Genomic DNA, 16,498 nt, shown 5'->3' with positions numbered 1-16,498 from the left:
TGTCAAGAGGGTATTGGAGGTGAGGAGAGTGTCTGACCGAGTGATGAGTGTGAAGTTGGAAATTGAAGGGGTGATGATGAATGTCATCAGTGCATATGCCCCACATATGGGGTGTGAGATGGAGTACAAAGATTTCTGGAGTGAGTTAGATGAAATGGTGGAGAGTGTATTCAAGGATGAAAGAGTGGTGATTGGAACAGATTTCAATGGGCATGTTGAGGAAGGGAATAAAGAGGATGAGGAGGTGATGGGTAGGTACAGTCTCAACAAGAGAAATGTGGAAGGGCAAATGGTGGTAGAGTTTGCAAAAAGAATGGAAATGGCAGTGGTAAATACGTATTTCAAGAAGGAGGAACACAGGGTGACATACAAGAGTGGAGGAAAGTGCACACAGGTGGATTACATCTTAAGCAGGAGATGAAACCTGAAAGAGATTAGTGACTGTAAGGTGGTGGCAGGGGAGAGTGTTGCTCGACAGCATCGATTGGTGGTCTGAAGGATGACTTTAGAGGTGAGGTTGAGGAAGAGAGTGAGGGCTGAACCAAGGACCAGATGGTGGAAGCTGAAGGAGGAAGACTTGCGTGAAATTTAGGGAGGAGGTGAGACAGGCGTTGGATGGTGGTAAAGATGGGTGGGATGATTGGGCAACTACAGCAGAAGTGGTGAGGGAGATAGCTTGGTAGGTACTTGGTGTGACATCTGGACAGAGGAAGGAAGGTAAGGAGACTTGGTGGTGGAACGAGGAAGGACCGGAAAGTATAAGGAAGAAGGGGTTGGCGAAAAGGAAGTGGGATAGTCAGAGAGATGAAGAAAGTAGGCAGGAGTACAAGGAGTGGTGGCGAAAGGCAAAAAGAGAGGTGGCAAAGGCCAAGGAAAAGGCATATGACGAGCTGTATGAGAAGTTGGATTCAAAAGAAGGGGAAAAGGATTTGTACCGATTGGCAAGACAGAGGGACCGAGCTGGGAAGGATGTGCTGCAGGTTCGGGTGATAAAGGACACAAATGGGAATGTGCTGACGAGCGAGGAGAGTGTGTTGAGAAGGTGGATGGAGTACTTTGAGGAGCTACTGAATGAAGAAAATGAGAGAGAGGGAAGATTGGAAGAGGTGGAGATAGTGAATCTGGAAGTGGGGTGGATCGGTAAGGATGAAGTGAGGACTGCTATGAGGAAAATGAAAAGTGGAAAGGCGGTTGGCCCAGATGACATACCAGTGGAGGCATGGAAGTGCTTAGGAGAGATGGCAGTGAGGTTGTTAACCAGATTGTTTAATAAAGTCTTGGAAAGTGAGAGGATGCCGGATGAGTGGAGCTTAAGTGTACTGGTTCCGATTTTCAAGAATAAGGGTGATGTGCAGAGCTGTGGAAATTACAGAGGGATAAAGTTGTTAAGCCACACCATGAAGGTGTGGGAAAGAGTAGTGGAAGCTAGGTTGAGAAGAGAGGTGACGATCTGTGAGAAGCAATATGGGTCATGCCAGGAAAGAGCACCACTGATGCGATGTTTGCTTTGAGAATGTTGATGGAGAAGTATAGGGAAGGCCAGAAGGAGTTACATTGTGTTTGTGGATTTAGAGAAAGCTTTTGATAGGGTGCCAAGAGAGGAGTTGTGGCATTGTATGAGGAAGTCGGGAGTGGTGGAGAAGTGTGTGAGGATCGTGCAGGATATGTATGAGGACAGTGTGACAGCGGTGAGGTGTACGGTCGGAATGACGGACTGGTTTTAGGTAAAAGTGGGATTGCACTAAGGATAGACTCTGAGCCCTTTCCTGTTTGCAATGGTGATGGACATGTTGACGGACAAGATCAGACTGGAGTCGCCATGGACTATGATGTTCGCGGATGACATCATGATCTGTAGGGAGAGTAGGGGGCAGGCAGAGGCGAGCCTCGAGAGGTGGAGGTACGCACTGGAGAGAAGGGGAATGAGAGTCAGTCGGAGTAAGACGGAGTACATGTGCGTAAATGAGAGGGAGGGTGGTGGTATGGTGTGGTTGCAAGGAGTTGAGGTGGGGAAGGTGGATGGGTTTAAATACTTGGGATCAACTGTCCAAAGTAACGGAGAGTGTGGGAGAGAAGTGAAAAAGAGAGTGCAGGCAGGATGGAGTGGTTGGAGAAGAGTTGCAGGAGTGATTTGTGACAGAAGGGTAGCTGCAAGAGTGAAGGGGAAAGTATATAAGACGGTCGTGAGACCAGCGATGTTGTATGGTTTGGAGGCGGTGGCCCTTACAAAAAGACAGGAAGTGGAGCTGGAGGTGGCAGAGTTAAAGATGCTGCGATTCTCGTTGGGAGTGACGAGGATGGATGGGATAAGAAATGAGTATATTAGAGGGACAGCGCAGGTAGGACGGTTTGGAGACAAAGTGAGAGAGGCGAGATTGAGATGGTTTGGACATGTGCACAGGAGGGAAGCGGAGTATATCGGGAGAAGGATGTTGAAGATGGAGCCGCCAGGCAGGAGGAGAAGAAGAAGGCCAAAGAAGAGGTTCATAGATACGGTGAGGGCGGACATGCGGGTGGTTGGAGTGTCAATGGAAGATGTGGAGGATAGAACGAAATGGAGATGGTTGATCCGCTGTGGCGACCCCTAACTGGAGCTAGCCGAAAGAAGAAGAAGAAGAAGAAGAAGAAGAAGAAGAAGAAGAAGAAGAAGAAGAAGAAGAAGAAGAAGATAAGCATGGGTTAAATGCTCACGCCCAGTTATATATAGAACCCCACAGTTAAAAAGAAAATGTTGCTGTTTGGGTGAGTTTACCATCCTTCCCTTCCCCTCCACTCCAATCACCACCTTTGCTTCCCCACAAACACCGCATTCCTTTCACTTCATGCTGCCTTCCCTTCCCTTCCCTCAAACACTCCCACCCTCTCGCCATTTCCCCCTTACAGTGCAGCGACAGGTTGTATCTGCGAGTTGTAAATAAACCTCAACAGAAACGCATTTAAATGACTGCTCTGCTGATGTTTCCCTCTTTATTGATCATTGTTCTGAATGTATTTAATGGAGAAAGTCAAGCTGTGATAAAATTATATGAAAGAGAAAGATGTCCTTCCATTCTATTGTGAAGAGCAAAGCAAACTTCCCAGGATTTGGTGGCAAAGTGTGTGAGTTTAAATCTCTGTGTATCCTCTTCCTGAATGGGGTGCAAAAAAATTATTTACCGTGATGTGTTGTTGTGGCAGAGGTATTATTCTCTCCTGCTGTTGTTGCAGTCTCCTTCTTCAAGATCTTCTTCTTCCTTACAATCATTAAATGGCAAAATATTTGCAAAGAAAATGTGATCAATATAAACCAATAGCAGGACATGAAGATAAATTGTCAAAACAAACCATTTATCACTTCACTGCATAACATATGGAAACCGTAAAAGAGAGGATGGCACTCACTGTGACATCACCAAGTTTGAATGTAAAATGTATATTTATGCTCTGCTGACACCTCACCTCATGCATATTCAGGTATTGCCTCATGCGCATTCATCCTACACCCATGTGTTGCGTCATCTCCACTGAAAGGGCCACAGATGTTTCGCTCTTCCCTGTCTGGAGGAACAGAGGTTACGTGAGAAAAAAATAAAAGCATGGTTTTTACCGTCACACTTGGAGTCTTTTAAAATAAAGGAAAAGTGATCAAAACCTCGAGCATTGGTAACCTGCCTGGAGCATTCTTTCTTCAAAGAAAGAGGGCCCGGGGGCCATTCCAGGATGCTCACAGACGAACACAATTCTTTGCACAAATGAGATGGATATTAATTTCCAAACCTTCAATCACAGACAGAATGTAATCCCAATCATATTTTAAAAAAATTGTTTTTTTAATAACTTGTGGGGTATGCTTGCACTCCACAAGCAGGTAAATCAACTAAATACGGAATGAGTGAGCAAGTTCGGCCCATCTCCCATGCTGGTGACATTATACGTCAGACATAATAATGTCGTAGACATGGTGATCAACCTTCCATAGTATAGCGAACAATCACCTTTAGTTAAGTTAAAGTACATCGGAGCACGAGGTTAAGTCACTGGCAATCTTGTAAATCTGTGATTCATGAACTTCGTTTCAATCTAACAGGAAAAAAAAAGGTTCAGTTCCAGTAACCTACCCATAAACACAAAATGGAAGCCAAATACGTTGGTTATTCATAATTAGCTTCATTACGAATAGGTACAGTTTCTACATCAATCATGAAATATATCCTTGGTCATGTGACTCTCCATGAGTGGGAGCAAGACTACGAACCAACTTTTCTATTTGGAAGTTTTCGTTTATGGACATTGTAGTAGTTTGGATTTTTCCTGGTATAGCGGTTTCCCAGTGGCATCAGTCTGCAAAATTTCAACCTTCGTGCCCACCGAGAAGGTACTCATCATTATGGTGAGAGAGATGAGGGAAGATCCTCACAGGTGTGCTGAGATGAGGGAAGATCCTCACAGGTGTGCTTGGATGAGGGGAGACCCTCACAGGTGTGCTTGGATGAGGGGAGACCCTCACAGGTTTGCTTGGATGAGGGGAGACCCTCACAGGTGTGCTTGGATGAGGGGAGACCCTCACAGGTTTGCTTGGATGAGGGGAGACCCTCACAGGTGTGCTTGGATGGGGGGAGACCCTCACAGGTGTACTTGGATGGGGGGAGACCCTCACAGGTGTACTTTGATGAGGGAAGACCCTCACAGGTGTGCTTGGATGAGGGGAGACCCTCACAGGTTTGCTTGGATGAGGGGAGACCCTCACAGGTGTGCTTGGATGGGGGGAGACCCTCACAGGTGTACTTGGATGGGGGGAGACCCTCACAGGTGTACTTTGATGAGGGAAGACCCTCACAGGTGTACTTGGATGAGGAAAAGACCCTCACATGTGTACTTGGATGAGGGAAGACCCTCGAAGGTGTACTTGGATGAGGGAAGACCCTCGAAGGTGTACTTGGATGAGGGAAGACCCTCGAAGGTGTACTTGGATGAGGGAAGACCCTCGAAGGTGTACTTGGATGAGGGAAGACCCTCGAAGGTGTACTTGGATGAGGGAAGACCCTCGAAGGTGTACTTGGATGAGGGAAGACCCTCGAAGGTGTACTTGGATGAGGAAAAGACCTTCACAGGTGTACTTGGATGAGGGAAGACCCTTGAAGGTGTACTTGGATGAGGGAAGACCCTTGCAGGTGTACTTGGATGAGGGAAGACCCTTGCAGGTGTACTTGGATGAGGGAAGACCCTTGCAGGTGTACTTGGATGAGGGAAGACCCTTGCAGGTGTACTTGGATGAGGGAAGACCCTTGCAGGTGTACTTGGATGAGGGAAGACTCTTGCAGGTGTACTTGGATGAGGGAAGACCCTTGCAGGTGTACTTGGATGAGGGAAGACCCTTGCAGGTGTACTTGGATGAGGGAAGACCCTTGCAGGTGTACTTGGATGAGGGAAGACCCTTGCAGGTGTACTTGGATGAGGGAAGACCCTTGCAGGTGTACTTGGATGAGGGGAAGACCTTCACAGGTGTACTTGGATGAGGGAAGACCCTTGCAGGTGTACTTGGATGAGGGAAGACCCTTGCAGGTGTACTTGGATGAGGGAAGACTCTTGCAGGTGTACTTGGATGAGGGAAGACCCTTGCAGGTGTACTTGGATGAGGGAAGACCCTTGCAGGTGTACTTGGATGAGGGAAGACCCTTGCAGGTGTACTTGGATGAGGGAAGACCCTTGCAGGTGTACTTGGATGAGGGAAGACCCTTGCAGGTGTACTTGGATGAGGGAAGACCCTTGCAGGTGTACTTGGATGAGGGAAGACCCTTGCAGGTGTACTTGGATGAGGGAAGACCCTTGCAGGTGTATTTACTTACATGAACAGGAATTTGGGAATAAGTGTCATTTGACCAATAAACCGACACAGCTTTCATTATTTTTTTGAATGTATAAATCTCGGCTCAATGGAGGAACAAAATTAAAAAGGTGTTCAAGTTCACAGAATGACGAGGGATAAAACCGGAATTGGCAGACAAAGAAAACACACAAGCGTCAGAAAGGAAATGGGCAGAAGAGGGGGGCAAGGTGCTCAATGAGAATAAAAAGGGGTCAACAAGAATAAAAGATGAGTGGGTTTGGGAGAAAGCAGGAAGAGACTTCCAGCAGCATTTTTGAATGACTTGGAGAGGAAGAAGAAAATATATTCAGGGATTCCAGTTCACAGGTGAGAGAATAGAAGAATGATGAGATGCCAACAACACGGAGCACCTGTCTTCTTTTTTATCGGCCACAATTATTCCCACATTCTTGTGAGGTCGGCCGGGAGCAGCTTTGCCAAAGTCTTTCATGAACCGGCTGGCCAAACCTGAGATTTGACTAAAATTAGGGCAGGAATTTGAGTTTCTTCAGATTGCCAGCGAGAATTCACCTAATCTTTGCAAAGGACACTGAGATCTTTAACATCCACAAATTAATGCTGACGGACGGGACGCACAGTTTAATGGCCATCCAAGGAACGGCACACACAATGAAGAATCACGCTGTCTGGGAAACACTGGGACAACAGTTTATAACTGGGGAGGGATTTAAACCCATGCTAGACAACTGAGAGGGGAGTGTACATTCCTACACCATGGAGCACCTGTAATAAAGCAATTAAATTATTGGGGAATTAAGGCATTAAATCGCTTCAGAACATTCATCATTTGAGTACACTCCATACCAGTTGGCTGCAACAAGCACAGGTACACAAACACAAGTTCCGCTGCAATTTCTTACACACCATACCCAAGGACAAGAGTGAAAAATCAATCATTCAATGAAGGAGTAACATCAGCAACATGTCTAAAATCAGAAAATAATATGCGTTTCAACGTTCATTTGTCCGCATTTCCAAAACTCCTGAGGGTAAAGCAGTTCAACAGCGTTGTGTGCTGCTTGTGTCGTCTCCTGATGAGCATACTCTCCGGTAAAATATCAAGCCTGAGTGTTTGCCTTTGTAACAGTTTTGGTCTGGCCATCCTTTGCAGTTATATTTAAAGATGTTCAATGAAACAGAGAAGTTGAAATGGGAACTTAAGAGACAAAACTTATCGGGAAAGATTCGTTTACAAAATGACAATTTCATTCAAAAAAAAGAAAAAAAAGTGTGTGGTGTGTGGTGGTGGTGGTGGTGGTGGTGGTGGTGGTGTGTGTTACTTCCACCAGTGAAGGTAAACGGAGGTAATGTTTTCACCACTGTGTGTGAACAGGATATCTCAAAGTTGTGCATGGATTCAGACCTATTTGGTGGACGGGTTGGGTGTGTGACGATGACGAATCAATTTCATTTTGGTGAAGATCCGAATCTGGATCAGAGTTTCATTGTTTGTATATTTTAAAGTGTTTTGTCACCAATGAGAGATGGCGCTAAAACGATATAGAGGAAGATATTTCAAAAAATTTCACATTTCACATTTGCACATTTCAAAAAATTTGGACGGATTATGATAAAACTTGGATGAGTTGGGAAGGTGACAAGAACAAGTCAATTGGGTATTGGTTAAGGTCCCGATGCAGATCTGACTTATCAGTGGGATACAAATCAAACTGTTCAGCCAGGTGGAGGTATGCGCTCCACCGAGTGCTGTTCGCGGTTGTGCGTGTGTTTGATTGATGCCCTCCTGAAACACTGAACGAAATGACTTGAAAAGCTACTCTCAATACTTTGAGATGCATCGTTGTGTTATTCTCTGTCTACTACACTTCACCAATGTCAGTCTGCTCGCTTGGCACACAATGCAATTTTTCTCTTCCACAAGCAAAGTGGTAGAGGATATAAAGAGAAGTAGAATTACCTTTTGGTGGATGCCAGCCTCAGATAATGTACTGACGAGCTTTGGCTCGAAAGTTGGTTTCACATCCTTTAACTCATCAACGAGGTAAAGGAGGAAACCCTTCGGTTGTTTCTATAGTCAGAGGAACATAACGATACGTCAGTGAGACAAAGATTAAATAACATGAACATTCCAAAAAAGTTGAATTAGAAGAATTAGGAGATAGACAACAATGATAATCAAGTCGTCAGACCAATGAGCATCTCACAGTAATAGAGAACATTTTAATTGATCTCTATTTCTTGTCCAGTCTGAGCCAATCAATGAACCACTAAATTGTGATAAAACGAGGAAATAATCAGGTTTAGAACATTCACTTAATTTCCATCAAATTCACTGCATCATCTTACGTCTGCTTCACTTCATCACTGTCAATCTGCTCCCATATCACTCTCTGCAGTTTTACTCTTCCATGAGCAGAGACTTCTGGAGTTGGCAAAGAGAAGTAATCACCTTGTATGATGTGCATTACAGGAATCCAAATGATACACGAGATCCTGCACTTCCGACAATGAATAGACGATGGAACATTGAGGGCACTGAATTTTTTCCTCCAGAATGTCTTCATATTTCTTCGTCTTCTTCTTCCCCTTCATTCCTCGGCATAGCCAAGCCCAAAATCTTTTAAATATGCAAGGAGATTTCTAAATGAATGGGAGAGAAACCATTCAAACATTACCAACGCTGTCACGACATGGGAACAAAGGTTGTAACTTTTAATCTCGTCACAATTCCTTCAACATCGTGATACGACATGCAAATTGGATTAACAGGAAAAAGATATGGCAAGAATTTTCTTTGACAATGTGAAATATAAAGTCACACGTCGTCGTGGAAAAATGATCGAAGCATTTCAAAATTTGACTCGTCGCCTTCCATCAACTTCTCAAACGATAACGCACAATAGCATGGGATCAACTTTCTCCAAACACAACTCATGAATAAACAAAATTCTACACGACTAGCAAGTGATGATTTTGGTCTTGTTGAGTAAAATAACCAACGGCCATGAATACATAAATTTGGTTCAACCTCAAACCTGTTCAGAACGTTTGTCAACCCCACGTGCTCCTCTACCCTCAGCTACAAGTGCAATTGTTCTTGGGTTTGCAGTATTCGAACAAGTTTCACTTCGTTCTCATTTATCACTCACCTCCAAGAATAACTTACCCGTTTCTTTTCATTCTTGAAGACTTCCAAAACGCGTTTCTTCCCCTTCTTCAGGGAAATCTCGGCATCGGTGAAAGCCTCCCTTGTTGGTCTCTCGAGGTCATGAAACCTTGCAACATTGTGCTCCTTGCTTTGCTTCAGCTGCTCCGTCAACTTGAATATTTTAACTTCCTTTTCTTGAAGTTTCTTGTGCAACACAGCAACATTCTGTTCGGCAATGTTCCTCTCTCTTTCCAAGTGCATGTTCTTCATTCGAGCGCTGATGCTCTCTTTTTGAGAAAGCTGAGCAAACCTTTGCTGCATCAATTTAATTTTCCTCTCAAGTGCCATGACCTGGAACAGAAAATGAAGAGAGGTATCATCATTTCACATAACACAGACATATTGATTCACAAATAGAGGTCTGGAAGTTAATGTGAGGGTTGGGAGGAAACATTGACCTCCACACAAAGCAAAGAGCGATGATTGAATCTATTTAATTATTTTACTGTGGAAGGCATTTTTACTCCTGATATTCATGTGCATCTGAAAAATGTTCTTTCTCATTGTACTGATTATGTGAGCACCATTAGACAATCACAAAACATAAAGGTTCTCGTTTCGATTGATCTGAACCAGCAAGCGAGTACCGTCGGACCCCGGTATTCACAGGGGATACACTCCTGAAAAAATGGAGTGAATGTCGAGGTTTTATATTTTATTTATTTTCAGACATTGTCTTTGCTTGTGGAAGAGCAATGACAGAACAAATCAAGACACACATCACCTGCTGTTCCCTTTGTTATGAAAAGGAAAACACCAACACGGGGGAGGGAGAAAGTACACTAAGATGGGCAAACAAGGGATGCAGGTGATGACAAGGAAAAGGGAGAACATAAAGGGTGGACAATATGGGGACACAAGCAAAATGTACCAGTTTGTGTTTTTGTCAAGGTCTGAGGGGAGGGAAGAGGCAAAAGGTTGAGACATCATGATCTTGCTGATCTCTCATCCTTCTGCATGTGTGTCAGAGGAGAGAGATGTCACAGAAGAGAATGGCATCATCAGCAAAGAGATAAGAAGATTTTTCAGTCAGTGAGATCAGCAATGAATATTAAGAATAACATGGGGGCTGAGAACACGGTCTTGGGGTACACGAGACGAGACAGGGAGAGGAGATGAAAGGGTTTCATTAAGAGCCATACATTGGCAACGAAATGGGAGGAAGTCAGTAATCCAAGAGTGGAGTGGGTCTTGGATTCTATTGGAGAGCAATGCAGGATGCCAAACTATCAAAAGCTTGAGATATGTCCAGAGAGACAGCCCTGAGCTCATGTCTGATATTGAGGGCCTCCATCCATTGTTGAGAGAGTCGAAGCAGAATATCCAAGGTAGAGTGACCAGGTCTGAACCCGAATTGATGATCTGAGATTATTTGTTGGAAAAAAGGAATGATTTTATGTCAACTGTGATGATGGATTCAATGACCTTGCAAATTGGAAATAAGCTTATGGGGCTGGAGTTAAGGGGAGGAAGTTTTGCAGCCTCTGAGGTGTTAGCAATTAGCTGATTTGCAATTCCCCAGGTGGATGAAGAAGAACAAGAATAAGAACATGAACAAAAACTGGGAATATACAAATGTAGAAGCTGGTCACACTTTATGAAATGCAAATATGCGGGGTCCACGAATAGCGGGACCACAAATGTCGGGGTCCGACAGTACTCCAAAATTAGGTTTATTTAAAAAAAAACAATATCAAACAATTCTGGTGCGATCTCTACATCCTCCCCCTACATTGTGATGTTATACCTTGATTAGACACATGTAGAGTAAAACATTGAGAAACAGGTTGCCACTTTTATAGCCGGTTGTGATATCAGGACTCCAGCCAGCTTCCTCACTTTATAAAGCTCACCTCGACCTCAAAATCATTTTCCTTTTGACACAGTAATTTTGTCAAGCGAGTAATTTCTTGATTTTTGTGCACAACTTCATCCTCCAACATTTTCAGCTGGGCCTCATGTTTATCCGCCCGTATCCCCAGTTGGACATTTCTCATCAAAGTATCTGTAAAATTAAAATGACCGGTTTAGGAAAGGAAAGTAATGGGTGGATGAGACGAAAGGAGATTTAATGTTAAATGTGAGAAAGATCTTTCTGATTCGGCATAACACCACAAACAAAGTTCTGTAACCACTAATCCTCCATTGCTCCTCAAAATACAACCATGAATCAAGTTTTGAAAGAAAGGAGAAACAAACCTCACCTGAGATGTCTTTATTGGCCTGCGTTAATTGAGAGTTGTATTGTGAAGATATACATTTTATGTACGTTTTCAGATTCTGAATCTCTGAAGATTGCTGATGGATGAAATTATAATCCCTCTGCTGATGAATGATACACCGGTCATGACTCTGCCAGGACAATACAAAACATAATGGTAATTTAAACTTTTAATTAAAAATACTTTGATAGATAAAGCCATCCAAAGTACAGCTGAGCTTGGGGTTCCCTTACCAAATTCATCCATTCATTGTGATCCAATGTGGGATAAGATGGAATTGAAACACTTTCCTGTAAAACAAAAAGAAGAGCAAATTTATACTTGTACCAGTTGGTGGTGTTTGCATTCTGAAAGCAGATACATAAATCCATAAAATGGAGAATGAGTGAGCAGTACGAGCTCTGCCTTTCAGATGAGGTAGTGATGCGCCACCGGCACAGTCCAACCACATGATCTTTCGAGCCCCCACTCCCAGCCCACTAAAAAGTGTGAAGTGCTTAGTATCAGTGAAATCGATGGTTGGATCTAAACCTGGATCACACAGTAAACCCTCAAATATCACGAATTCTCATGTCACGGGTTTCAACCAATCACGGGCAACCAATTGTGTTCCGATTTTGTAATCACAGGATTTCATTTTGACCAATCGTGGTTTTTAAGCTCAGACAAGTTTACGGTTGTGTTGTGTACGTGCACGATTACCTCCCGTTACAAGCCTTGTGGTGTTTTTCGTACACCGTTTTTAATGAGTGCGAGAAAGGTTACGAGGTTTCGTGACAAGATGGAGTTGTTGGAACGGTTGGCTCGAGGAGAAAATGCAGCATCTGTGGGCCATCATTACTGAGTCAATGATTGTAGGTAGAATCTTCCCCATTCCTTCAAACCTCATTCCCAAACCTCAGATTCCGACACCCAGACTTGAACCCCCGTTCTTAAACCCTAAATTTCCGAGGATTATGGCAACTCATGGAGCTAATCGAGGCAAAGGGATTTATGCCAGAGCAGGACTTCAATGCCGATGAGACGGGATTATTCTGGAAGAGGATGCAGACTCGTACCTTCCCCTCCAAGCAGGAAAGATGGAGGTTCATGGTAACATGGTTAAGGATCGTGTTACCCTTCACTTTTGTGGCACAGCTGCAGGTGACTTTGTCGTAAAGCTAATGTTGCTCTTCCGATCGTGAAATCCTGCTCACTCCTCCTCCAAGCGACCCACTTACTGCTCACCCTTTCCCTGCTCTCCACTCCAACATCATGATCCCAAGCTAAGTCTTGTGGTTCCTCTTTTCAGCAGAGTACGTAATATGTTTAAATATTATAGTATGTAATATGCTTACCTTGCTGTTTTTTAATACATTTTAAAAGGTAAATGTCTTGTGTATTTTTTAATTTACACGATTATATTTCCATGTGTACATAAATGTCAACATGCATGATGGTCAGGTCAGGTCAGATTACAGGACAGGAGAGCAAAAGCCCAATATGGTCCTATTGATGTTTAACCACTCTGTCCACATTCTTCTTGAAAAGATCAACTGAGGACGCTTGCAAAGTCTCAAGTCTATTCCAAGCAATGACCACTCGATGAAATAAATAAACTGCTCTCCTGCTACAAGCCCCAAGCTTTGTCCGTTTCCAGGAATGACCACGAGAGCGAACATCCCAGCAATGACAGAGTGGTTCTTCAAGAGACATGAAGCTGCCCATGCAGGATTACAAAGGGCGATTAAATCCCCTCAAATTTGTCTTTCGTCGAACAAGATATGAGGCATAAATATTAGGCTTTTTAAATAACAACTAGTACGGGCCCGTAGGGGCGGGCCCGTAGGTGCGTAAATGACGACTGGATTGGGGAATTATTTCAATTAGATTGGACCAACCGTGTCATAAATGGAAATAACTTGGGAAACACCTGGGAAACATACTCAGGTCGCCAGCGTCAATTGTGACGTCATATCAAACGAAGAAGAATTGTGACGCCCCCTCTCTCTCCCTCCCCTCTCTTGCCCCCTTCTTTATCCCCCCTCTCTCGCCCCTCTCACACCCCTCTCTCGTCCCCACTCCCACCCCCCTCTCTCGTCCCCACTCCCACCCCCTCTCTCGTCCCCACTCCCACCCCCTCTCTCGTCCCCACTCCCACCCCCTCTCTCGTCCCCACTCCCACCCCCTCTCTCGTCCTCACTCCCACCCCCTCTCTCGTCCCCACTCCCACCCCCTCTCTCGTCCCCACTCCCACCCCCCTCTCTCCCCCCTAGTCTCGCCCTTCCTCTCTCCCCCTCCTCCCCTCTCGCAGATATTGGTCGACAGATAAATGGCCGTAACTTGGGAACCGCTCGTCCAATTAATATCAAACCTCGAAAAGGCACATCCGCGGGTCCCCAGCAATATTCCTGGCAAGTTTCAATCAGATCAGACCGTCAATCGTGCAAAAAATAATAATAAATAAATAAACATTAATTGTGACGTCATAGCACCGTGTCTTGTCATTGGTCGACAGAAAATGGCCGTAACTTGGGAACTGCTTATCCGATTAATATCAAACCTTGAAAAGGCACATCCACGGGTCCCCAGCAATATTCCTGGCAAGTTTCAATGAGATCGGACCGGCGGTCATCGAGAAACGGCGGTCGCAGACACACACATTGCTGGAAAATATATATATATATATATATATATATATATATATATATATATATATATATATATATATATATATATATATATATATATATATATATATACTGTTGCGAATTCGCGACCGCCGGCGTGCGAGCGGCCACGTAACTCGAATCGCGGCACGTCGCCCACCGGACGGACAATTCTGTCGTGACCCTCTCGGACTAACGCCGGGAACTATTCACGGGTGGGCCTTTCCGCCTCACCACGATCGTGCCAATCGCCCCCCCCCCCGCGTGGGATAGGGTTGTTCGCCAAATTCGACCTTCCTAAGTACCCACGCAGAGGGTAGACCGGGCGATCGCACCTCGCCGCAGGTCGACTCCGGACTCGGGCCGCTTTAAGCGACCCGTTCCGTACTATCGGGATAACTGAGCGGTGTTATCGTCAACCTCGACAGTTCCGATTAATTATCGGGCGTATTTAGCCCACTACCAACCCTTTACGTGAAGTAAGATGGAGATTCAATTAAAGAAATGACGAAGCGAAACGGGAAAAACAGTTCAACATAAGGCACATTTATTCCGCGGCACACGGATAGCACACATATACAATTACAACAATTATACACCAAAAGCAATTGCAACAAAAGAAACACAACAATGCAGATCTACTACCGACTACGCGAGCACACGGCAACACTTACACAGTTTTACTTTACAGACGGCGCCGACAACACATATACTCAAATGCAAAAGAAAGGGCCACCCTCAACGACAAGGGGGCAGACGGGGCTGTGGGCCGAGACCGTGTGGAGCCTACCCATCTTGTGATGAGCCGCAAATATGGCGGCGGTGCCCCGACTCCGCGCTCCTCCGTGGGTTTTGTTAGCACTGCTTGGAATGGGGTGGGAACGGAGCCCCCTTTCTGCACTATCTCAGCGCGGGGGGGGGGGTGTGGGGGGGAAGGGGGGAATTGTTGATGCTCTGGGGAAAGAGGATAGCTGGCTTGCTTGGGTCCCGCGACGAGCGACTCCACTGCGACCTCGACCGTGTTCCCGGCTTCCCCTCTCTGCAGCTCCCCGACAGACAGACCGACTCTCCTCCAGACCCGTCTTGACTGCTGCTGCCACACTCCGCCGCCGCCACACCTCTCCAACTCGCCCGAGCCCAAAACTGACTCTGACTGAATTCGCCCCGCGCTCGGCGCTTTATAGTGGTGTTGGAGAACCCATATGTGAATTTCCGGAGGCTCGGGGGCGGAGCCACGCTCGCCCATTGGACGGAGGAAAAGTGGGCGTGAACCTCCCCTGATCCTCGAATTTGCATATATCGATTCTACTCCGACGCGCCTGGAGGCGGGGCCAAATCGCCCCACGCTTGGTGATAGGACGGAACAGAAGTGGGCGTGTATCATTCCTGATCCGACTCCTCCTCGGAAAGGCCGCACTTTGTACTCGTGGCTCGGCGCGCGCCCTGTCCGAGTCCAGGACAGCCTGACACTCGGCGCCCACAAGCGGCGTGGGAACGGCCGCAGAAGGAGAGGCGAAGGTGGTGGAGGGCCTAAAGTGGCGGTGATGGCCATGGAGATGCTTGGAATGGCGGTGATGCGATGTTTACGGGAGCGAGCCGTGACGGTAAAGGTCATGGCTGTTGGCGTTGTTGTTGTTGTGAAGCGGCGTTGCGGTTGGTGGTTGTTGTGTGATGGCGGTTGAGACGTGGTTGGCTCAAAATAAAGATAGAACAGAAAAACGGCTATCTTAAAGGGTCGCAGCCCGAATGAATCACATTTATTCCCTCTAAACAACGGGTTTGGGGCTAACTCCACATGTACTTACAGAGATATCTCACCTACGGGACCTGAATGGTGGTTTGCGAATTTCCTCAACCACAACAATATATATATATATATATATATATATATATATATATATATATATATATATATATATATATATATATATATATATATATATATATATATATCTCAATTGTGATGTGTATATTGCTGGGTGCCGTGTCCACCTTCCCTGATATTTTCTGAAAGTACAAGAACAGAACCCCTTTTTCCCCCTTGTCCCTTGGTTTCCAAGATTGTAGTTTTAACCGTCTCGGAATTTTTCACAAACCGAACCCCGCGATATTGGAGGGTTCACTGTTCTCTTTTCAGAGTGTTGGTTCTGTCGAAGCAGTTTGTTACCATTAGGGTTACACTGGCTGGTTTGCCATTGCCTTCCCAGCAGGAGTTACGGAAGGAATTTGTTCAGAGTGGGGACGATAACTCACCGACTTCACGAAACACACCGTGGGATGTTTAACATCCATCAACTAATGATAGCAGAAGAGACACTCGGCTTAACGTCCATCGGAGGGACGGCACACACATTGATGAATCACGTCGTCTGTGAAACACCAGGATGACAGTTTATAGCTGGGTCGGGATTCGAACCCAGGATACACAGCTTAGAAGCAAGAGTGCGTACGTCTCGTCCATCATGCCATGCATCGAAAATGGCGACGAAGTGAAAACCGACACACGGTCTCCACAGCGACGTAAACAATCTGATTTAACGAACGCGTCGATCAAACTCAACGATATAAAACGAAAATCACGATTAATACATTA

At 45.3% G+C, this 16,498-nt stretch overlaps 1 protein-coding gene across 16 annotated transcripts in view; it reads right to left on the bottom strand.

The window, feature by feature from the left end:
- LOC147016617 (uncharacterized) overlaps positions 1–16,498 on the bottom strand; it is a 46,266-nt gene that overhangs the window by 28,625 nt on the left and 1,143 nt on the right. For 13 of the 16 annotated variants that reach the window (XM_085845423.1, XM_085845426.1, XM_085845433.1 and 10 more), the window contains exons 2-9: positions 11,491–11,547; positions 11,240–11,387; positions 10,889–11,040; positions 8,994–9,326; positions 8,277–8,467; positions 7,785–7,895; positions 3,439–3,537; positions 3,157–3,233 (exon numbers count right to left, since the gene is read on the bottom strand). In XM_085845423.1, coding sequence (XP_085701549.1) covers positions 7,853–7,895; positions 8,277–8,467; positions 8,994–9,326; positions 10,889–11,040; positions 11,240–11,387; positions 11,491–11,547 — 924 coding nt within the window. In that variant the 3' untranslated portion in view covers positions 3,157–3,233; positions 3,439–3,537; positions 7,785–7,852. The remainder of the gene's footprint in view (positions 1–3,156; positions 3,234–3,438; positions 3,538–7,784; positions 7,896–8,276; positions 8,468–8,993; positions 9,327–10,888; positions 11,041–11,239; positions 11,388–11,490; positions 11,548–16,498) is intronic. The other 3 variants (XM_085845431.1, XM_085845434.1, XM_085845440.1) reach the window with 1 other exon arrangement.

Source organism: Eptatretus burgeri, chromosome 11, assembly GCF_056783735.1.
Source record: "Eptatretus burgeri isolate ZD-2024b chromosome 11, Ebu_testis_v1, whole genome shotgun sequence".
Classification (NCBI taxonomy): domain Eukaryota; kingdom Metazoa; phylum Chordata; class Myxini; order Myxiniformes; family Myxinidae; genus Eptatretus; species Eptatretus burgeri.
The sequence above is the reverse complement of the archived record's forward strand: the minus strand, read 5'-3'. Positions and strand labels throughout refer to the sequence as shown.